The sequence below is a fragment of the Anomalospiza imberbis genome, chromosome 11 (genome assembly GCF_031753505.1).
Source record: "Anomalospiza imberbis isolate Cuckoo-Finch-1a 21T00152 chromosome 11, ASM3175350v1, whole genome shotgun sequence".
NCBI classification, from domain to species: Eukaryota; Metazoa; Chordata; class Aves; order Passeriformes; family Viduidae; genus Anomalospiza; species Anomalospiza imberbis.
In genome coordinates this window covers 12,924,883-12,948,281 of record NC_089691.1, presented here as the reverse complement: position 1 = coordinate 12,948,281, position 23,399 = coordinate 12,924,883, and the positions used below count along the sequence as shown (strand labels likewise).

At 47.1% G+C, this 23,399-nt stretch overlaps 1 protein-coding gene across 2 annotated transcripts; it reads left to right on the top strand.

Annotated features, from left to right (window-relative positions):
* The first annotated feature begins 6,182 nt into the window (after positions 1-6,182).
* Positions 6,183-19,532, top strand: KLF15 (KLF transcription factor 15). Of its 2 annotated transcripts, XM_068202002.1 has the most exons (3): positions 6,183-6,307; positions 10,509-11,616; positions 17,516-19,532. In XM_068202002.1, exons 2-3 carry the CDS (start codon positions 10,574-10,576, stop codon positions 17,682-17,684), a joined length of 1,212 nt encoding a protein of 403 aa, XP_068058103.1. In that variant the 5' UTR covers positions 6,183-6,307; positions 10,509-10,573; the 3' UTR covers positions 17,685-19,532. The 2 variants fall into 2 exon arrangements, with proteins under 2 accessions (XP_068058103.1, XP_068058104.1); XM_068202003.1 differs by lacking the exon at positions 6,183-6,307.
* The last annotated feature ends 3,867 nt before the right edge of the window (positions 19,533-23,399 follow it).

Below are 23,399 nucleotides of genomic sequence, written 5' to 3'. Positions count from 1 at the left end.
CCCCCAGGAGCTCTGTCTGTTGGTGCCATGGTTTGCATTTCTGACCTGCTGGTGCTCCAGCTGTGACCTGAGTGAAGGTTACTGTGTTTGCATGTAGGCTTTGTGTTTGCTGTTTAAGGTGAGTGAGAGGCTCTGAATTCCCTCGGCTGGGTCACCCTCTCTGTTTCCCGATTCAGTGCAAATGGCCAGACAGGCAGGCAGCTCATCCTTGAAGACATTGCAATTCTCGAGTGGTGTGCCAGTGTCTGGCAGACGTGGTGTTGGCAATGCAGGGAGGACACGACATGGTCATAGCTGTTCAGTCTGTAAACACTGTCTTCAGAACCACCCTCTCCTCTCAGCACCTCCCAGAGCCACTGCCCGCAGAGCTCAGCACAAGGATCCTGCACCCAGCCCTGGCGTATTCCTTCCAGGAGAGGGCAGGGGAATACAGTTTATCGCAGATCCACTCCTGAACTGGAGCCAACCTCCATCCACTCCCAGATCTTCCTGTACGTCTTCCAGTGTATTTTGCTTTCCTAGACTTGGATGAGCAGAAGAGGGCCCTGAATCTCCTCCAGGTGAGTCAGTGGGTTTTGTCACATGGACAGACCTGCCTGTCCCTGAGTCATCTTCGGGAGGGGCAGCTTGGGCTGGGCTGTGTCCCTTGCTCTCGAACCCCTTGCCATGAGCCTTGTGTGTTCCATTGAAGGCATCGGCTGCTGGGCAGCTTCAGGACCAGGGTTTAAAGAGCCGAGCCCCAGCTCTTGTGCTTCGGCTCGCCAGCAAACGAGGGGAGGCAGTGCTGGGACAACTTGTGTGTGTGTGCCCAGCACACCCCTGTCCCTGCAGAGGGGGGTCTCATTCCCTCAGATGTCCACGATGTCAGCAGGAAAATCTCTGCTCTGTGGGTGCTTTTGCCAGATTAAAGCGCAGGGGTTGCACATGGAAACCCGAAGTTGGAGCTGGACCTGGCTAAAGATGGCTTAGAAAAATGCAGCCAGAAGGTCAGCTAACATTTTTTTTCTCAGTATATTAATGAACAGAAAGTTTGGGAGAAAATCAGAAACTCTTCCAGGTCCCCAACTGTCCTTAAGAGTCAAAAGCCTAATAGCATAAAAAAATCCTAAAATTAGTCTCTTCCAGCTTATCTCCCCCTGGACCTATGATGCTGACTTGAAAAGACAACATAATTTCCAAACCCGTGAAGGAAAGAAAAAAACCCAAAATCAATAAACTGTTGGCCCTGGAGCACGGATGCCCTGGCAAGGCCAAAGAAATTAAGTCCTGAGATTGTTGTTGCTGTTTCCACCTTGTCCTGCAGAGACACAGCCAGGGATAAACATATTCTTTGTGTCAATATTTCTGTAGTACTGAGAGAACTTACAGTCCCTATCTGTGAGTGTCAAGGACTGCTAAGTTAATGTGATCATAACATTACTGGAGAGTCTGACAGGCTTTTTTGTTCCCTCTGTCCCTATGAAACTGTTCTGGTGCTGAAAGCCGAAGCCCAGTAGAGCTCAGCTGGATGTGACCGTGGGCTTTGTGGCACATGGAAGGGATCCATCTGCAGGAGACTAACTTAAAAAAAACTGAAAAAACCCTCCAACAACACACAAAACCAACAAATAGAATTTGAACTTCCTTTTAATGTTTTTTTTTTTTTTTTTTTTTTACTCTGCTTGATTATTTTTGCTTCTTTCAACCTTGATTTGTAAATCAGATGGAAATGTGTGAATAATCCATTCAGCCTGACTAACCCTTGTTTTGCCAGGTGGCTGGTTGGCTCATCAGATTACTAATAGTTTGCTGCTGCAGTACATGGGAAATAGCAAGGGCTGGGGCAGAAATACCACAGGTGACCTCTAAAGACAGCAAAGCACTCACCCAATGCAACACAATCCCTCTTTTTGTCCATCCATGAAGTTCATTTTTCTTTCAAGTCCCCTTACAAACGAGAAGTAATTTGTAACTCAGAACTGTGCAAGCAACATACAAAAGAGGAGAAAATCTGAGGCAGGAAAACTCAGCATCTGTAGAGCATGAAAGGAAAGGCAAAGTATGAGCAGAGCCAGACAATTCCTAGGTGTGAACTGCTGAGTGTGGTGTGGAGGAACCTTTGCTGCCTTTCCCACCTTTAATGGCTCTGTGCTGTGTGGCACCGAGCAACTCATGAACAGTTCAGCCTATGGCTCCTTTTTAACTTTAAAAAGCAGGGCAATTATTATCTTCAGGAAATTTTTTTAAAGCTTGAATGCTAAGGTTTATCTGCCTTTCCTGGCTAGATCTTTAGCACACAGTCATCAGACAAAAGCCAGTTAAAAGGACCTTAACTCTGTGTTATCACCAGTGTTTGACTGGGCTGTGCCAATGCCAGAAAGGCTGTCTGAGCAGGGCAACCAGTTTGACTGAAGTGCTCTCCTGAAAGGTGGCAAAAGAGAGAATGGAAAATGCCCAAGTAATACCAAGGGACAGAAGTAACTATAGATTTTCAAAGGAGCTCTTGAAGAGGTGAAAAAAAGGAAGGAAATCTCTTAGTGATGCACAAAAAGGATGGGTTGGGAAAATTCAGATGTATTTCACAGCATGGAATGAGGATTCAGATGTGCTGCAGTACCAAGTGAAGGACGCTGATGTGAGACATCAGTCACAGATGCACAAAAATTCATTCCCAAAATCTTGTCCCAGCCCAACAGTCATTGCTGGTTCTCATGAAGAGTTGGCAGAAAAAAGGGATCAGAAGTAATTATATTTATCTAGATCTGTGAATTTCCTCTGCTTTTAATAAAGGCTTGTAGTGTTTCCAAAGCCTTGAGCAAAACTTAGATGTGTGTCAGCTTGCTTTCACTGTTGTGGGGCTCAGAAGAATTAACCAGTTCACAGCTTGAGAAGTGCATGCAGGGATCACAGAGGGATGGAAAAGGGGCTGAGTCAGCTCAGAGGCTGGCACCTGCCACTATAGCTTGTAATCTTCAGTTTTGGGTTTAAGCCCCAAAGTATGCCTGCAGACCTCAAAACCAGGTCCGCAGTTCAAGGCACTCCCAGGAGACTCATGGATAAGAAAATATGGTCTAGCTGAGAAAGGAAGTTTCTCTGTTAAAATGCTTGCTCAGGAAAGATGCTGTCATGGATGAAGCTGCAGAGATGTTTCAGCAAGGACAAACCCAGACTGGCATTCTGGGAGGCTGTGACTTTTGTGCATTTGCCATTATTCTCTGTTGTAAGGTGACAGGTCTGTGCTGTAGCGAGGCATCAGAATTTGCGCTGTTGTATATCCTGTTTGTTTGGTTTTAACATGTCCTTTGTCTCTGTCTAAAAATTCTGCCTGAGCAGAAAAGAAGACTTGGATATTTGTCTAGGGTGTACTGATGTCCAATGGCCTGGTCAGGGCAGCAATTCTTACACCCAGGAATGCTGAAGGTGCAGTCACTGAGCCTACACACAGGGGCTGTGCTGGAGTTTCCCATGGATGCTGTGTGCACAGCAAAGGGGATCTGGACACATGCAAAAGGTTTGGTGCATCCAGATCTTGTCACACTGTGTGGGTGAGCTTGGGTCAGAGTTCATTCCGCGTGCTCTGCACTCCCTTCCCAGGTGCTGTGCACTGCCTGCCTGCATTTCTAATACTTTTTTTTTTCCCCCCCAGGGAAATCTCAAGGAGAAATACAGATGCCTTAGTTACACCTTCCTGATATTTTCCATTGCATTTCACCTCACAGCAGCATTGAAAGGCTGAGATGCTCAGTAGGGTTCTTCAGATGTGAAAAAGTATCAGATCCCTCCACCATCATGACATGCAGCCACACAGGGGCAGGTGCTGCCACAAGGGATGGTGGCTGTGCATCCCCTCCCGCAGCAGCACGTTTGGATCTGCTTGAGCCCACTGAAAATTCCCACCTTCCTATCTCCAGCCTCAGAAACAGCCAACAGCACAGCCCTGAAGCTGCACAGTGGGTAAAGGACCCAGCTTCCAGTGGTGCTTTTAGGGAAATGAAAAGGTTGTGGGCCCAATAAAACGGATGAAACTTGAAAAGCAGAACTGGGAAAACACCGTTTTATTTCCACATAAGGTAAATATGGGACTTCACTGCATCTCTAGCAATTTAAAGAAGAACAGGACTACTGTGACTAAAATATGAAGCCATTGCCTTTTGCAAGTGGAAAAATGCAAGTTAGAGAAACTTCTAACATGTCCCAGTGCCTAGGTAGGTTATAGTAATGATAAAATTAAGATTGCAACTTTTGGTTGTTTTCATGTTATAAACATTACAAGGGAATTTTGTACGTGTTCAAATTCCATTAAAGCCCAGCCTTGTTGGCTTAGATTTTAGCTGTATCTAAATTTCATGTCCTTTGCATTGCTAAATCACACTAAACTTCGCCTCCTCAGGAAACAAAGGGGCTTTAATTGAGAAAAAGCAGTAAAGCGAGGTTTGCCAAACATCTATTTTGGGTAAAAATATTTAAGGCCAACATTTTAACCAACGTAATCCTTTTTACGTCAGTGAAGTTACACTAATGCAGAATTTGGCCCTGATGTATTTGTACAAATATAGTATCTAGGATTTTGATGAGTACGTATTCATGCATTATTCATTGAGACAATGTGGAGAGGAAGAACGAGGTCTGTGCATGAGAGCAGATCCCTGAGCACCCCCAGTTCCTTTGATCATCCCCAGCATGATGAAGGAACACCTGTAGGGTCACCCCTGTGCTGCTGCCCGGCCATGACTTGTTGAGGCTGAATGTCCTCTTGGGAAGAGACTGGTTTATGTTTGCCAGGCTGTGGGATGTGTTACCGGCAATTCTGAAGAAATGCAGATGGAGGATATTTTTGTGAGTTCAAATTGAGCTGGATTTGAAAAGAGATGAGACGTCATTTTGGTTCTGCCACAGACCTTTTGTTTGATCCTCTGTGCCTCAGTTTCCCCATAAAATGAGAATAACACTTCATTTTCTGTGCAGGACAGTGAGGCCTACTGTGGAGAGAAGGAATGGTGTGCTGTCCCATGTGCCCTCAAAAAAGGGTGCACAGACCTGTTGTCATAGGACTGGCATTCTGATATCCCAGGCTGCACCTTCCCAAGAAATCTGAAAAAAGGGAAAACTGCATTTGGAAAACCACTGATTGAGCAGAAAAACTGACTGCTGCTGCAGCTGGCCCCACTGTGAGCTTCCTCTGCAGGAGCTGAACACAGATCCTGATCCATACCAAACATTGCATCACTATAGTGTGTTTGTGTATATATCTATTTACATACATGTACATAAATTATGATGTGTGTTTATATGAAGAACTAGTGATGTCTGTAGCAACAATGGGGTGTGTGTGGGACACACATCTAGCATGCTGGAAATCCCCCCATCAAGCTTTGGCGAGCAGGAAAGGAGCAGGTGTGGGACAGGAGAGAGGGCATGGGACTCCTCACACCTCCCCAGCGACTCACCTCCAGGAGATGTCCAGGGGCTTGCACACTTACAGACTCACACAGTGGTTTGGGTTGGAAGGGACATTAACAGGCCACCTAGTCCAACTCCCTGCAAGGAGCACTGACGTTTTCAACCCGATCAAATTGCTCAGAGCCCTGTCCAACCTGACCTGGAATGTTTCCAGGGACGGAGCATCAACCGGCTCTCCGAGCAACCTGTTCCGGTGTTTCATCACTCTCACTGTAAAACACTCTTCCTTACACCGAATCCAAACCAAGCTTCTCTCAGTTCAGACCCATTTCCCCCCGTCCCGTGGCGGCGGGCCCCTCCGAGCGCTTCCAGGGCCGCGCATCCCGGGCTTCGCACCCTCCCCGCGGCGCCGCCCCGGGGGCCGGGCGCGGCTCCCATTGAGGCCGGTGCCGGGCCGGCCCCCGCCGCGGCGGGGCCAATGGGGGCGGCGGACGCGGTCGAGCCTCTCCCCGGCCTCCCCCGCCGCGGCCGGGCGCCCGTCATGTGAGGGGGATATAGTACTACGGGAGCGGGGCCGCGCTCCGCAGCCGCGCACCCGCCTCCCGGGGGAGCTGCGCCCGCCTCCCGCCGCTCCGCGCTCCCGGCCGCTCCTGCCTTCGCGGGCTGCTGCTTCGGGTTTGCTTGCTTTTAGTCCTGCGGTTTTATTGTGCGTGTGTGGCTTTTAAAATTTTTCTTTGATTTTTTAAAAAAAATATCATTTCTATTTTTTTTTTTGCCTTTTTAATTTTTTTTTTTTGTTTTGTTTTTTTTTTTTTTTTGTGGCTTGGTTGTGTTGTTTGGTTTTTCCCCCCTCGTTTTCGTTGTTGTTGTTGCGTTCTTCTGGTCGTTCGTGGCCTTTGCTGCCCCCCCGGCTCGCAGAGGAGTTCAGGTAAGGGCGGGATGGGGCGCGGGGGCTGCGCGGGGCCGCGTCCCGCCGGCGGTGCCTCCGCGCCCGCAGCACCGCGCGGCCCGGCGGCTGTGCCCCGGCTGCCGCGCACGGCCGCGGTGGCAGATGGAATTCCATCCCCGCCGGGGCAGCGGCCAGGGCTGGGGGGCTGTTTTCGGGCTGGAGCGGTGCCGTGCCATGGAGTGACAGGCGGCGAGGGGGGGCTCATTCCCGATCGTCTCGACCACGCTGGGTGGGGGAGAGAGAGGGAGCTCGGGCCCCCAAAGCCTCCTGAAAAGGGATGGAAGGAAAAAACAATACCTAAAATAATAATTTCAAAAAACCCTCTCAAACAAACAAATAACGATTAAAAAAAACCCAAACAAACATGTTTTGCAGCCGTGGAAGCCTGGCTGTGCTCGTGCTGGAGTGGGAATTCCGTGTGTGTGTCTCGGCACCCCTTTCCCTGCCCAGCGGCTGGTGCCACGCGTTATTTCGGGGCGCCCTTCACTGCCGGGCTGCAGAGGCAGCGGGGTGCGCTCCGGCGGGGCCACTGCCTGTGCCTGCTGCAGGTGAAGCGCTTCCTCTTGTGGAAGCCAAAGTTTGGGGATGGAGCTGGATAGTTTTCAGAAAAGAAAGCTCTGGGAATGTTTCTGCGGCTTCCCAGGAGCAACGTGTTTGGAAAAAAACAAACCTGAATACCCCACTGTGTCCGGGGAGCAGCACAGCCACCTTGCGGAAGAGATGAGAGCAAATGGGTTTACTCCTGGCTCACAGCTTCTTTTTATTATTATTTTTTTTTTCTCCTCCTTTGCATTTCTCTTAATTTCTTAGAAGCTCTGGGCCTCCTTCATTGCCTTGTTTGTGGCTCTGTCTGTGGAGCAGAAGTCAGCCTGAACAGATTTAAAACAAGAGAAAACCCTGAAGAGATTAGTCTTAAACTAGAAAAAGCTGTGGCAATAAATGTAGGAAATGACTGTCAGCGTCTCGTATATGCTGTGTGATCAGTTGTGCTGGGCTGACTGTCCAGAAATGATAGGCTGGGAAATTCATCCCCGTGTTTCAGCAAGTTCCCAGGACTTTACATTTTAATGTTGCTCTGAGTCAAAATATGTCTTTTCTGGTTTGCTTTTTGTCTTTTTTTTTTTTTTTTTTTTTTTTTTTTTTTTTTTTTTAGCTGGCGATTAGACGGTCAGGTTTTAAACAGAACAACATGTTTTTGGCAGAAAGGACATCATAACAACCCAGGGAACTCTTAAAAAAAAGTTGGAGACGGTGGTGCTGCCGAGCAGCTGCTGTATTTCACTCCAGAAGTGGCTGTTTCCAGTGGCTCAGGCACTGCGGTCTCACTATAGGTGCTTACATTTCTAAAGTGTTTTCAGCTTTCCTAGAGATGAAAAGTGTGTTATGGAAACAGCATCATTAGTTTTCATAGCCTTCACGGCCCCAGCTTTTTATGGTTTTGTTTTCCATTCTTCTGTTTTTGGCTGTGTCTTGAGGCAAAGTAAGGATAAAAGAAAGTCTTTTGGTTGTTAGCCTGGCCTTTAGGAAAAAAAATATAGCTAGGGCCCGATCCTGCATTCCAGGCATTCTCCAAAATCTTCTTGGCTGTTCTGCAAGCTTTGAGAGTGCACAGAAAGCAGAACTGGCCTGTAATGTGCCTGGATCTATTTGGCTCTGACAGTCCTCTCTTAAAAAGCCTCTGGTTACATCAAGTGACATTGTTCCTTGTCAAAAGAGATGGGAAACAAGCCTGCTGGCTGTTGTCTGCTGAGGTAACTGGCCCACAGCAATTGCTAGGGGTTCATTATTGTTTTTCTTCCCCCTCATTTAAGTCCTTATTCAAATTACAATTTAATTCTATTCCCAGGGAAATATATGGATATTTTGTTATGTGCTTCCCAGCTCTTGCAAGCATTTAAAGAAACCTCGAACATTTTAGTTTTTTTTTTTTTTTTAGAGAAGTTCACCAACTGCTTTTGGTGCACGCAGAGCACACCAGCTTTTCTTTGAAAAGCACATGTTGCAGTCCAGATTTCCCTCATAGCCCCATTCTTTAGAGTTTTAGGCTGGAATAATACAGACATTGGAGGGAAGATCAGAAACCATCTAAAGGCAAGTCTTCCTTTCTGCCCTGTGTTTCTCAAGGCAGTCACCAGTTTTTGGTGCAAGACAGAAACAATCAGCTTGGGTGAATTCTTACCAGGTGCCAATACTCATTTGTCAGAAGCAGATGGTGCTTTCTGTTTCAAAACTGCAATAGCTCAGCTATGGGAGTTCTGCTGGGAGAACTTTCCATCAATACAGAGATTAAAAAAAAAAAAAAAGTGTGTTAGAAATAGTTCAGTTCTTCTGACTCTTTGCTTTTACTATAAAACATGATTATAGACTAAGGTCACAAAACAGAGCCACTAACCTCAGTTTGAACTTCCTTGTGTTCAGCACATGTAGGTATTTCATTATTGGTTCAGAGACACAGCTGACTGACAGGACACATAGACCAGGAAAATGTGCAATCTTAATCTTTATTTCAACCTGTCCCTGTTTCCTCCATGTGTCTATGAAGGAGGAAGCCATATCTTTAAGAAATATGGCTTCCCCCCAATCCTGGGAAATGTTAATAGATGTTGTCAATGGGACAGAGTTCTTTAAAGGTGTTGTGTAAAATACCTCGCTCTGTGTTCACTGCAGCACTGAGCATACAGACACCTTTTGATTTTTCTCCAGAGAAGGATAGACAGGGCAAATTTTGGAGATGAGGCAGCAAAGATGCTCTGCAACAGCAGTAACAACCATCCTCTCGCCTGCACAAAACTGGGAGCTATTGACTATTCATGGCAAAGCGTCCAAAGCGCAGCGGCAGAGCCTGTGGAAAATGACAGCGTGTAACAAGATTGACTGGCATTTCCTTCACGCTGGGTCACATGCCTCCTAATTCACACACACACACAACCTCATAGGCTGATCCAATGACTTCTATCTCTGCAGTCCACATACCTTCCACAGAAAGGGTTGTTTTATTATGCACATGTACAGCTCTGTTTTCAATCAGTCACCTTGAGCAAATGACTGAGGGCCAGTGTTCGCTCCATCCCGAGCTCTCTGCGTTTGCTCTCTAAGGGGCATAATCTCCGTCCGTAAGCAATTTTTGTTTTTTCCCTCGGGGAGATGGGGAATAAAAAAACCACGCAGATGTCCCTCCTGCCTCCCCCTCCCCGGGCGCCTTTCTAGGAAGTTTGCTTGTCTTGGCTGGTAAAGCAGGGCGCTCGCGGCTCTCAGCGGCACTGGGGTGGGCTGCGCTGGCAGAGGCGCGTTTGCTGTTGCGGGTTTGTAGCGGGATTAGGGCTCACCTGAGCCGGGATTTGCGGGCTGCTGCCCCAGCACGGGCAGCGGGGGCGGGTCGGGATGCCGGGGCCGTGCAGCCCTCCGGGTGCAGCAGCTGGCTCGGGGCTCGGCTCACCTCAGCCTCTGCGCCGGAGAGAGAGGAGCGTGGAGCGGAGGGGTGAAAGCAGCCACCAGCTGGCTGGCAGGGCATGGAAATTAGCTCAGTGCAGTGCCAGCCTGATTAAGGACAGTGCAGGTGATGATGACGTTGGCACACTGATTCCTTACATCTGGAGGGGAAAATCCACCTAGTAAATGCTGAAGCACAGTAAATATTTTTGGCTCCTGCCAGATTGATCCTTTCATTATGCTGAACAGCCTATATTTGTAGAACGGAGGAAGTTAAAAATAAGGTTGGTGGAAAGCTACAAGATAGGGAGAGGATTTGCATTTTATGGCCACCAGCAATAAACTTTTTTTATTTGTTTCTTTTTGGTGGTAAAAATTTCAACACTTTATTTTTTCTTCCCATTCCCTTCTTTGGCTCTGGATTTCACTGCTAGGTGAAAGCTCGTTATTTATTTTCTCTTGCCGGTAATATTCTGTAAGGGAGCTGTAAATCTGGAGCACACACAGTTGGGAAATGATTTCTGACAGCATTCTTTTGCAAATATGTGGTGCAATCCTGCAAAATGCTTCAGCCCTGACAGTCCTCAGGGGGTGGTGCAGACGTATCAAAGCTTATAGCAGCCTGTGTACCCAGGGAGGCTGGATGCTCTGGACTTTCCTGTGGGCTACAGGGCTTTACGAGTTTCAGTTCATGGAGATAAATGATTAAACCGACTTCTGACTGTTGCTGTTTTGTTTTTCCCTCACTTAGGCTCTCACCTGAACTTTGGCTGCCTGGTATATGCTGTTGGGATATCCTTAAGAGATCATCCAGGAATGGTGGATCACTTGCTGCCTACTGATGAATCCTTTTTATCCACAAGATCTTCTCTTGGATACTTTGGGGACATGACAGCTGGTGTGAGGTCCTACCAAATGCTGCCCTCTCCCCTGTCAGAGGATGACAGTGATTCGTCCAGCTTTTGTTCTTGTTCCAGCCCTGACTCCCAGATCCTCAGCTCCAGCTATGGAAGCACATCCAGTGCAGAAAGTCAGGACAGTATCTTAGACTATTTATTGTCCCAGGCATCTTTGGGGAACACCACTGCATCATGGTGGGACAAAAGGAGACTTCAGCCAGTAGTGAAAGAGGAGTACTTTAGGTTGCCTGAATTTGCGGTGGATATGGAAGACTCAGGACCATTTCAGCCCACACTTGAGGAAATTGAGGAATTTTTGGAGGAGAACATGGACTTGGAGCTCAAAGAAAGACCTAAAAGTGAGACCAAGGACTTGAGAGCTTGCAGCCAGGTTTCTGTTGCTTCGCTGCAGCAAAAAGACCATATGTTACCCAGTACTAGTTTAAAAGAGAGTAAAAATGAGCAGTTGACTAGCTCAACAGAAGGTGGCCAAGCTTCAAATGGAGGAATGACCCTGGAGAATGGAATACCAGTTATGCTCCAAATTCAGCCTGTGCAGATCAAACAGGAGTCCAGCACAAGCCCCACTTCCCAAGGACCAGCACAGGAGAACATTAAAATTGCACAGCTCCTAGTTAACATCCAAGGACAGACATTTGCCCTTGTGCCTCAGATAGTTCAGTCGTCCAATTTGAACTTGTCCTCTAAATTTGTCCGCATTGCTCCTGTCCCCATCGCCGCCAAGCCAATTGGGCCAGGAGGCATGATCCAGGGGCAGACGGGAATCATCATGGGTCAGAAATTTCAAAAGAACCCTGCAGCTGAACTCATTAAAATGCATAAATGCTCTTTTCCCGGTTGCACCAAGATGTACACGAAAAGCAGCCATTTGAAAGCCCACCTGAGGAGGCACACAGGAGAAAAGCCCTTTGCGTGCACGTGGCCGGGTTGTGGATGGAGGTCAGTATTGGGATGCAGCTCTGCCCAGTCCCCCTTCCTCTTTTGCTCACTTGACCTAACTTGCTGAGCAAGTAGGCTTGTACTCTGATTTATAAATTGTTTCTGTTGCCAGAACTTGTTTGGTTGGTTTGACAATGAAGACCTTTTTTCTTCCTGTTAGGTAACCCAAGGGTTCTGATAAATTAAATAGCACAGCATCACCTGCTGGCACCAGCAGTTTTACTGTCTTAAAAAAATAAAAGTAGTCCATCACAATTTGTATTTCATTCTAGAGGGTCAGATTAAGCTTGTTACCACAGGTAAGACCTGTTGTTTGCATTGGTGTGGTTGCAGCACACCAGCCTCAGCAGACCCGTGGCTGGCACCAGCTGAGGCTGAGTGAACTGGATGGTTTAGGGCAGAATTGCTGTGCACAGCCCTGTGTGGGACTAAACGTGGTCAGTGAAGGGCTGTGATAAGCAAGTATGGTTAAAAGCAGTATTCTGTGCACTTTCATAGAAAATGCACTCCATCCCACTCCTTCTTAAAATGCTGGCAGTGACACTGGCATACTCTGGGTTTTATTCTCTGTCTTGATTCAGAAAAATGCGTGGGTGCCACTCAAAGTTGCAAAAAAGCTGTCAGATGTAACAACATAACCAGAAGGCTGAGGTGGAGTTAAGCATTGCTTGAATGAAAGGTTGCAGGTTTGATTGAGAAAATGTTTGGCAGAGGGATTTTAAAAATACTTTATTTTATTTTTAATATGAATTGAAAAATTTAGTCTTTTTTAAAATACCAGCTTTTTATTTTAAGGAAGCTTTGACAGGTGCCTTGCTCCCTCTTTCCAGTTAGCTGTATTACTGGCTTGCCTGCTGGCAAATGCTAATTTACAGCACCACAAATGATGATGGGAGAAAATATAATCTTAACTACCTTGTGTTAAATTAAATAGAATTTCTTGCAAATAATATGCTGCAGAGCCTCAATGAGCAATGTCTAATGAGAAAATAGGTTGTGATCATGGGCAACAGATGAGGTAAAAAGTAACAGGAGAATGTTGTGTAAAAATGCAAGTATGTGAGACATGCAGCAGTTAGAGATGGCTGGGTTGGTTTGAGGGAAAAGGTCACAATGGAGATGAACCCTCTCTTCTCCAGCTGGACCAGTCTGAAGTTTGCTTCTCAGATGGGCTGAGGAGATCAGATTATGGTGGCTCTACAAACTGGTGGTGATTTGTTTCCTTTTGTCCTGGCGGCACCTCTCATGAGCTCAGTTTGTTGCTGCTCAGGGTATCCTCTCACCAAAGCATTTTTCAGCTGATTGGTCCCAGAAACTGTGGGCTGGTTGCTCCCAACCTGCAGGACAGGCACTTGCTGCTTTTTATTTGGTTGCCAGAGTATGTGTGCACAGGCAGCAGATGTGCCTGTGGGTGTCATGCTGGCTTTCCTTGTGCTGGGATGTGAGCACAGCTCTCCTTTTTGTGACAAATGCATGTGGCACGTGAGGGTTTGTCTAATCCACGCTGAGATTTGTACCAATGCTCCCAGTGACTTCTGTGGCTCAAGATCAGGAGCCTGAAGCATTGCCTGTGGATGACCTTCTCCAGCTCTGTCTTATCACAGAGCCTGTGTTTCCCAAGATATAAAACCAAGGGGAACATTTAGGAAAATACTAAGTGATAAAGGATGACTAAATTTACAACAGGTGCCTCTCTTCTTGAAATGTTGTGGCGAATGATTTGCTTCATTGGCTGGCGGGCCAAAAGAAATGCAGATCCCACAACCTGGAGCACCCTGAACTTTCAGCCACCACAACTTTTTAAAAATGAGCCCAACAGGAAGGAGAAATTAATCACCTTCATAATGAAGAACATGTGTCTTGTCCACAAGCAGCTGCTGCAAAGGGCTTTTCAAACCCTTTTGCTGTTTGTCTTGTTGAATTTCACAGCCTGGGCTGCAATCTCAATGCCCAAAACCCCCAAACTTTGGAAGGGCTCTGCTACAAGAGGAGAAGTTTATAGCCAGCAGGAAAGGCTGTGTTTGGGGAGCTGCCTCCTGTGCTCACAGCAATCCTTAGCACCAGCCTGAGGTTGCTGCACATCCCCTGCCTGCTGCTCCACATCAAAGGCCAGACCCAACTGAGCACTGAATAACTCAGTCCTCTTTCATCAATAAACCATGTTTACCTTTTCAGAAGTTCAGTGAGAGCTGTGACTTAAGTCTCACATGACTTAAGTCCACTGCATCTGGCTACTCTGTTTGCATCCAGGTCTACATAATCTCAAATGAATTTAAGTACTAAAACACTGTTGGACTCTGCTTTCCCCCTTTTTCCCCGCGTTCTTGTGCTTGTGTATTTATTTTTTCACTGAAGACACTTAAGAGCTGATCTCACTGGAGATAGTAATTTCAAAACCAAAACAAAGTGTTGCCTAGCACAAAGTGCCTGAGCTCAGTGGGAGGGTTAAATGTTCCTCAGCTCTGTGTGCCTGATGTTTTAAATTCACCAGGGTTGGAGTGTGCACCCAGCAAACCCTTTTGCTAAGCCTTAGGATGGCTAGAGACCCCTAGCACCTCCCTGATGGAGGCTGAACCCTGCTTGCTTGTGCCCTTCCTAGGCACGGGGCAGGGGCTGTTTTTGGCAGTCTGCAGAGTGGTGCTCATCTGACAGTGGCCAGTGACCCATTGTGGTCCCTGGACGGGTCAGGGCACTGATCTGTGTCATGCCACCTTCTACCTTTGGCACCCCAGCCTCTGGCTGGCAATGCTCAGGCCAAAGAGCTGAGCTGCAGTGTGGGCTGGGCCCTGCAGCTGTGTGATGGCACAGAGCAGAAGCTCCTGCTTCCCCTCCCTGGCACTGTGCAAAGCTGCAGCTGCTGCAAGGCTGGGGGATGAGGCAATCACCTTTAAATGCCCCACTGCATCTTCTGGCTGGAGGCTCCACTGGTGACAGCATGGGCCATAAGCTCTGCCTGGTTTGGCAGGGAGGGTTTAAAGGCTTGTAACACCTGTGGCCAGGAGTGTGCCTGGGCCCGAGTGGCCATGGGCAGTACCACACGTGGGGCAGGGCAGGCATCTTGCCTTGGCTTTTCTTGCTGCTGCTGTGCAAGGGGATGACACATGCACAGGAGCTGTGCTGGTTTCTTGTAGGAAAGCTCTGGGGATGGGCAGAGGAATCTGTCTAGAGGCTTCCTCCACTGCGGAGCAGAGGTACAGCCTGAGTTGGCATCAATGGCTGGTGGCCATGGCAGGGACCAGGAGTACCAGGCTAAAGCTATTGACTTTTCTTGCCCCATGAGCCACACAGGAATGTCCCCGTAGGACCAGGAGACACAGGACACGTCCTACACATCAGGGAGCTCTAGGATTTTTCTTCAAGGGATATGTAGTTACAGTCCCTTAGTGTCCTGCCAGATAGAAGGATGAAGAAGGCTCTTTTAGTTGCTGTGGGATTTCCCAGATCCCTTTACTTTTCTTTTGAAGGAGGAATCCTTCTGGAAATGGCAGAGACAGAATAGTGCAGTATTCCTTGGAGCTTCCTTTTTTTTTTTTTTTTTTCCTTTGAAATTTGCATTCCACAGTGGATTATTTTCACTTTCTTTGGGTTGATCTCAGTTCCAGAGTGTGTTGCGGATATTTCACTGCAGAGCCAGACGGCCAGATCCTCCCAGCTTCCTTGTCCTAACCTTTGCGTTGTTTTTTTGTAAACACACAGACAGCTTGAGGTTTATTTCTGTGGGCTCTGTAAGTTGATCTTTCCGTCACTGCTGGGGAACAGTATTGCAACATTCCTGCCTCTTCAGCTAAGGACACCGTTATGAGGCACAGTGTATTTTTATCAGATGAACTCATCCAAGCTCATTCCTGACATGTGCCTCTTTCTCTCCCATCATCCATGCAATTCCCTTCGAAATGCACTTGTGAAGCTCTTGTGCAGGATTAGCCAAGTGCTACTGCCCTTCTTGCAGATGGTGACCTTAATGGCCAAGAACATAGGACAAGGCAACCCAGCCACATCTGGTTTTACTTCTTTGAAGTCTGTATATAAGAGGAAGCCTCTTTGGAAAAGTGCTTTTCCTCTTTTCCCTAGATGTGGCACAGCTCTGTTCCTTGTCCAACACTCAGTCCTGTTGAGGCAGTTGGCACAGGCAGCATCCTCCACTCTCCAGGCCCACTCACCCATAGCCCTACAAGAGCATCCCTGCAGGGATCTGGCACTGGGAGTAGCCCACTGGACTTGGGAGAAATCCCTGACCCTGCTGCTCCTGGGCAGACTGTTTTTGGGAAGCTATGGCTGGAAGGACCAGGGGTGTTAGAGAAAGCAAACATGCAAGTAGAAGGCGTGAAGAGAAACTTCTGTCATGGCCTTTATGAAGAAGAGTCATGCCAGATAAGGAGCAGGCGGACAGTTCCATAACAGCTGCCTGTTCATCATGGGGAATTTGCCTCTTCTGCCATGAGGACACCAGAGCAAGGAAAGGAAGAAAAGCCAGTGAATAGGTGAAAGAATCTCCCCTAGAAATGCCCCTGGGAGAGATGCGCAGACCATATCTTACCTGTGGTGAGTGCCTGGATCAGCTTTCCAGGGGCTGAGTGCTCTCTGGGGAGCATGACTGAAGAGCTGTAGCAACTGAGGAAACCATTACCAGCTTTCCCAGTGCCTGTGCCCTGGTCCTCAGCTGTTGGCGGGAGATCAGAGCTAATTAAAACCTTTATGTGGAAACTTACTTTTCTTGCATGAGGGATTTATTCATAGGAGCCCAGCAGTACTGTTTTCTCCCTTTCATAAAAATAGTGTATTCGCTCTGTTGGTGATGTGATATTTTGCTCCAGAAGGGCACATTTTTCTACATGTTCTTTCCCTGATTTGTTCAGCTAGTGCCCATGACTTCACTTATTTATTGTAAATAAACAGCTGATACCATTTCTTGCAAGCTCTCTTTCTGTGCTGCTCTTTGTTACTGCTCTGGCAACAAAACACTTAATTGCCCTTTGTCAGGCAGCAATTTTTTTGTACCCATCTGGACAGGGCTGTTTTAGTGTGACATTACTAATTAACCCTCTGTCTCCTAGTCATGTCCAAAGTGGAAAAAGAGCCAGCCCTGCTCTTAAGGCCAAAGGATTAGCTCATTTGGGTTCAATAAAGCCTGTGGGATTCATGGTGGCTATTTGGGGATTTTTCTGTGGAGATGGAAGGTGGAAAATATCTGAAATTCAAAAGACTATGGAATACAGTTTTGGTAATTAAAGGCTCATTCTTGATTTAATGTACCCATGCTAACTATGCAAATAACTATGCAAATGGCCATTAGGGCCCACCTGAATTTCAGCTGTTGGGATGCTGAGCATCTCTGGTACTATTAATGACTCTTTATTTAGCCTGCAGGAGCACACACGGAAGCCAATTTTTCATCTGGATCTCATAAGTAATGTTGTTTCTAGGTAGCTATGGCTGGATTTATCTGGAATCCCTCTCAAAGTGTGTGCAGAGTTAGGGGTGTCTGTTGTGCTCGTGTCAGTGGGAGCTTGAAGCAGACCTCACCTGCAGGACAGTGGTTGTTTTCTCTGCTTGAGGAGTCTGTGCTTGGATTTGCGGGAGAGAGATGATGGGGGTGGCTTTGGAGGGGACTGCAGGGGGATCAAGAGCAGCCCCGTTTTTGTCAAGCTGTACCCATGTCATGGGGTCCAGGATGAGGCTGGTACACGTTTCCTCTGTGCATTGCCCTGAGTCCAGGGCTGGTAGTTGTGTGCTTCCATCACTACTGCTTCCTGTGGGCTGGGACCAGCCCAGCCCTGCTGTGCGTCCCTTTCACCTCCTGGAGTCTCCCAGTGGCCTGAGGGGACTTTTTTCAACTCGCTGTGAGAGACTTAGCATTATAAACCCCCATTTATCTGAAAAAGCTTCTCCTCTCTTGCAGGTTCTCCAGGTCAGATGAGCTGTCCCGGCACAGGCGCTCCCACTCGGGGGTGAAACCCTACCAGTGTCCAGTCTGTGAGAAGAAGTTTGCTCGAAGTGACCACTTGTCCAAACACGTCAAGGTGCACCGGTTCCCACGAAGCAACCGCTCCGTCCGCTCCGTGAACTGACCGCTCTGCCCTCCCCTTCCCGCCCAGCCACCCCACAGCAGCCGATGACAGCACTTTGCTCACTATATTCCTAGTGATAATTTATTTGTCTCCACAGAACAGTCGATGCTGTTACTTGATACCACCATGTTTGAGTGCCCCATGTCCTTCAAAGATGATTTGAGAATGAAGCTCTTTTTGGGTCAGGGGAGCGGGGCGCTTCTTCCTTTTTTTTTTTTTTTTTTCTTGTAAGGATATTATTTTCCTTTCCTTCTATCCATCTCTCCTTTGCTGCTGCTTCTTTTGGAAATTACAGTGTTTTATTTTTAGCTGTTTTCTGCTGCACAGGAAAATGTAAAAGTTGCTTGCTGCTAGTTAATTATAGCCCTGGCATTCCTGAGGGCTTTGCTCATGTACAGGCCACTCATTGTGAGTTTTTATTAAGCTGCTCTATTTGTCCAGTTTGAAACAGCAAATTCCTTTTGAAATGAAAACAACTCCTTTGTTTTTGGGTCGCCTGAGCCAAGGATTTGCAGGGGCTGGCCATAGGAGGAGGAGCAGTGGGAGTTGGGGATAGGGGGAGACAAGACTTGGAGGGCACTGGAATGTGCCTTCATGCTTCTCTGATTTTCCCAGCTCACATTTACCTTTCCCTTGGCTAGGGCTATATATAAATATTTATGTATACATATTCATACATACATACATATATATATATATATATTTAAGCAAAGACACATCCCAAGCAAACCCAGAAGCTCAGGCTGGATGGAATGGCTTGGAGTGAAGCCTCTGGAATGTGTGCTTCTGTCCTGTGCTGCCAAGGGGTGAAAGGATGCCCAGGTTCCAAAGGACACTGCTTTCCTTTGAGGCTGCTTTGCTGCATCCACAGTCTTCAGCAGAAGAGCTGTTGTCTGCCCACAAAGCAGCACAAAGGTGTTTGTGAGAGCCTCTGAGCTCTGTTCTGTCTCTGCTCCTGCCCTGCCGTGTGACCTGCGGGGAGAAAGCAGAGCCCCAGCCCTGGGGGTGCCCGGTGGGCACTGGGCATCCCCACCGCCACGGAGAGTCAAGGCCTGGCTGGTTGGAGCTCAGTCTCTGTTTGCTGGCAGGGTCTGTAGGATGTGCCTGTGCCCAGGGAGGGTGGGGGGAGCCGTGACCTGGTGGGACAGCGCTGTGGGACCGAGGTCCAGGGGTGACCCTCAGTGCTAATCCTCTCCCTCCCGACAGCCATGTCAGAGCTCCATGCAGCTGGGTGGGCGAATGGGTGAGAACAGTAGCCAAAAGAAACAAATTTGTGTGATAGCTGGCTAAGAAGGGAATTTAAGCAAATAATCAGATGGTAGCAGGCAAGTGATTTTATTTGTGTTTCTTCTTGTTTTGTTTTTCCTTTTGAACTCTGGCGATTGTAAGAAGCTTTAGAAGAAAATAGGATTCAGTAATTAGGAATGATTTTATAATGGATGTTGCATTTCCTTTCCATTCGCAGACGGCATCTGTTTGTCTTTTCTGTTGGCAAAATGGGAAGTAGGAAAGTGTGATCCTAGAGCTAGGCAGAGCAGGAGCCCACGCTGTGTGAGAACAGCAGGTCTGGCTAAAGTGAATGCATTCCTTTTGTCCTCTAGAAATTAATATAAATGAACTATCATCTATTGACTGGTTTATATCACATCCTATGAATGTATGTAAATAAAACTGTACATAGATGCATATCTATATAAAATATCTTTTAATAACGTATCAAATTTGTGTAAATTGGAAACAAAAATACCTATAAAGCCAGTGTACATAAGTTACAATTCTGTATATTTTCTTTTGTTCTTCATAAAAATATATTTACTTTGACAATAAAATGAAAATGGAAATTTTAAATCCCTCCTTGAAATTATTATTCATTAATTTCCTTTATAGCCAGCTCTGTAATCAAGACACTTGAAATTTGATTCACCTGGATGTAACTTTTCAGGTGCTGTGTAACAGGGATCAGTTCTGAAGTTATATTCAGTTTTTCTCATCTCAGAAAGTTCTTGGGAGGCGTGAGATGTCTCAGCTGCCTCTCTTCACTGGAGCCCTCACACCTTGCTTGGCAGCCACTCTGGGACACAAACGCCTTCCGTGGCTCCTGACTGCTGTGGAACAGGTCTACAGATGCAGTGACATGGTGGTTAATAAAGTAGAGCAAGCAGGTTTCGAAGGAATTCCAGCTCTAGTGGTTAGTATGGAGAAGGAAGGGCTTCAAAGACTGCTTCAGACTGTGATGGTGACTCACTGTGTGACCCAAGACAAAGGACTCGATTGCCTGTTCTGCAGTTCCCTTTCTTGTAAAATGGGCATAATAACGCATGACAATGATGCTGTGGGACTTAATTTGCCTTTGTGTGATCCTTGGATGGAAGGAGCAAGCAATGAGACGAGTAGTCACAGGATTAGATTGTTAAAGAAAGGCCTGGCATGATGGAGGTCTTGGTGCCAGGGCGCCTCAGTTGGCTCTTCTGTAAATCCCACGCCCGAAAGAGGGATGTGAAGGAGCTGTGCTAGGAAGCATTGCCTCAGGCCTGAGGAGAAGACGCCCTGTTCTGCAAAAGCCATTGCTTCCATTTGTAACAATAGGGGCCTGAACACCATGCTCTTGTGACCTGCAAGCTGGGACATCTCTTGCACTGTGCTTCTGCTTGCTTTGGCCTCCACTGGAAGAAGAAACTGGCACCATGACTGGTGTTAAAATCACTTCTGAGTCTCCATGGGAGCAATGGTGCAGTGGGTCCAGATCTTCTCCCAGCAAGAATCATTCTGAGACTAACAGGCACTGAGGGATTAAAGTCTCTCCCTGAAGAACAGCCACCAAAAAGTGCCAGCTGACGAGCCAGGGCTCTCCAGACCCCTGATTATTTTTCCCTGAGAATCCTTTTGAGTCTGGCAAGAGGACCAAGGGATGAGGCAGACTAAGTTCTGTGCAATCCAGGTTGTTGTTACCTCCTGAGGTGTAGCTTGAAGACCAGAGTGCTCAGGACAGTGGTTTTAAGCTTTAATTAGCAAGCCTGCACCAAGAGGATCTGCAATTCCCTTCTGTTCTCACCCTATCCACTTCATCCATTAAACCAGCTGCTTTTTTTTAACCGGCATCTCAGTCTCTTCCCTGTCTCACCAGGAGTTCTGATATTGCTGTAAAGTTGGGCAATTCACCCTGCAAGGCCTTTGGGGCAGAAGTTGCTATTTTTCTGCAAGAGGTGATACTTAAAGCTGAAGTGGAGTAATGCAAATTGCCTACTGTTGGAGCACAGCAGGGCAGAAATCTAAGATCTAAGTTTTGTTTTAGCCTGTAATATTTTCCATGAAATGCGTATTCTCTCTCTCTTTTCCTTTCTCTCTTGTCTGTTTTAAGTGTGGGTTTTGAGTGTGAATTGTTTGGGTTTTTCTAGTTAATACCTAAGGAAATGTAAGTTTATGTAAAAGTTGCAATATTTTGCTGAAAAGAGTAGGGCCATGTTTGCTGTGAAAGCAGAGTTAGTTCTGCTTGTAATGATTGACATTTCCAGAGTTTTGTCCCAAAAAAGTAGAAATTTCCAAAAGATACTTTGATGTTTGTTTTATGTGGAGTTACTGGCCTGGCTGGGCTTTGCAGATTCATGAGAAAAATGTGGCCCTGCCTTAAGCCTGACTTAATCCACCTGAAGACAAACATGTATTTAAGTGTTTTGATGCCACAGCTGGATAAGTTGTCCCAGCTTCAGTAACTCTACATGGCAAAGCACAGCATTGCATGGTTATACATATGTCTAAGTCTCATTGACTTCAAACCTCTCATTGACTTCAAATCTTCAAAACTCAAATTTGGTTTCTGAGGTGTGTGCAGTGGTACAGCTTTCACAAAATGATTGTGATCTGGTTCCTAATGTTTGCCAGAACTTTGTGTGTTTTTAAAAGGTTTGTAGTCCCTTTGTCAGAACTAGTGCTGAAGGAGTAGTGTTAGGAGAGGTGAGGAGCTGTCAGCTGGGGAGGTTGTGCTCAAGATAAGGACTAAGCAGGAGGAATAGGAGTAAAGTGATCTTTCTGTAAGGTGACCTGACTTCTGTGACCTGTGGCTAAACATAGTGCAGTGGAATGATGTGTCTGAGACCACAGAGCAACACCGAGGGGAAATGGGAGCGGACCCAAGATGTCCTAAATCTCCTTTGCCCCAGACTGTGGCACAGACCACATGCCAATAACACACAGCAGGTTACAGGAGGCAAAGAGTAATAGGACACGTGAGACATCAGATAAGCAAAGAAGGATAAGGACAGGACATAGGTAAAGTCAGGTTGCACTGATAATGCAAGCTTTTGGAAAGGGTGCCAAGGGCAGAGGAATGAGATCTTGCTTGCTGGTGTGCCACATGTGAGAGTCACCAAGGTGAAGCTTCCTAGGAAGAGTTCTGCCCCCGTGACCTGTGTTACGTGGGGGCTTTTTACCCTGGTAGTTTTGAGGAGAGCTGCACCCCTGTGGAAAGCAAACCAGCCCGTGGAGCACTGTGATGGAAGGTAGCAACTCTGGCTCCCTGGGGGAGTGCTGGAGTTAAGATCCTGTGATATTTGCAACAGTCTTCTGCTTCCCACCCTCCCTGGGGGTTGTTTTCACTGAAGTCCTTGTGCCAGGAGCCTTCTCCTTGTCTAAATGGCCACTATACACTTAATCCAAACAACCAGGTGACTCCAGCACAAAGCAGTGGCAGTAATCCAGCGTTAATGATTACCCTGGGCCCCTCGCGTTATGTAAGCCTGGATGTGCTGTACTCGGCTCTCGGCTGGGACCTGCCCTCCCCGTCTGGGAGAAATACCAAGGACCTGCCAACACACATAGAAAGCTCTTTGGAGCCAGCTGGGATTTTCCTTTTGACAGCACCTATGAAACCCGTTATTCAGTCAGTTCAGCAATTGCCATGCCATGCTTGCTTGTTATTCAGAGACGTTGCTCTTAAAGAATGAGTTGTGCTAAGCTCCCATTGGCTTCAGCACAAGCCAAAGACAGTGACTGCCATGGTTTATCCTGGAGAAAAATTTCCCAGCTAAGGCAGGAACTGCAAATCCCAACAAGTCCGTGGCTTCCCTTGCTCATTCCTGCTGGGACAGTTATGTTTTTGTGGCTTTTAATCTCTTGTTCCAATGGTCTTAGTTTTGTTCTTGACTATTTTTTGGGGGGTGTGGGAGGGGTGGGTGGGGTGGGAGGTGTTTGAAGGTGTGTGATGTGTGAAAAATAGGTATTGAAAAATATTGAAAGGGTTGAGACATAATGCCTCTTCTGGTTAAATCATCCAGATCATGAGGTTTGCAGCTCCTCAGTGCTCAGTGTTTCACAGGTCTAAGCTTTCATCTGCTCTTCCAGATCAGTGCAGGTCTTCCTGCAGCTGGAGCAGGAGCGCATCCTTTATCTCCTGCCATGTTCTCTACTGTGCTCTACTTTTGTGATAGTTTTGTGGTTAGGCTGGCTCAAAGTGCATGTAAGTACTTGATCTCCTAAAGAGATAAGGCTGGAGGAACCTCTTAGCTCTTGGAGAAGTCTATTGCAGAGAGCTTTCATCAGCTCACCCATCCTGCCTGCAGAGCGCGTGTGCCTTGGCCAGCATCTCACCGAGCCCCAGACTGCTGTTCAAATCATCCTGAAGACTAGAGCAACATCTGACAAGGGCTTGGTCATGACGAGAAGAGGGCAGCGTTTGCATCTCTGCCCAAGCACAGCAAGACAAGGTATTAGGTGGAGTGG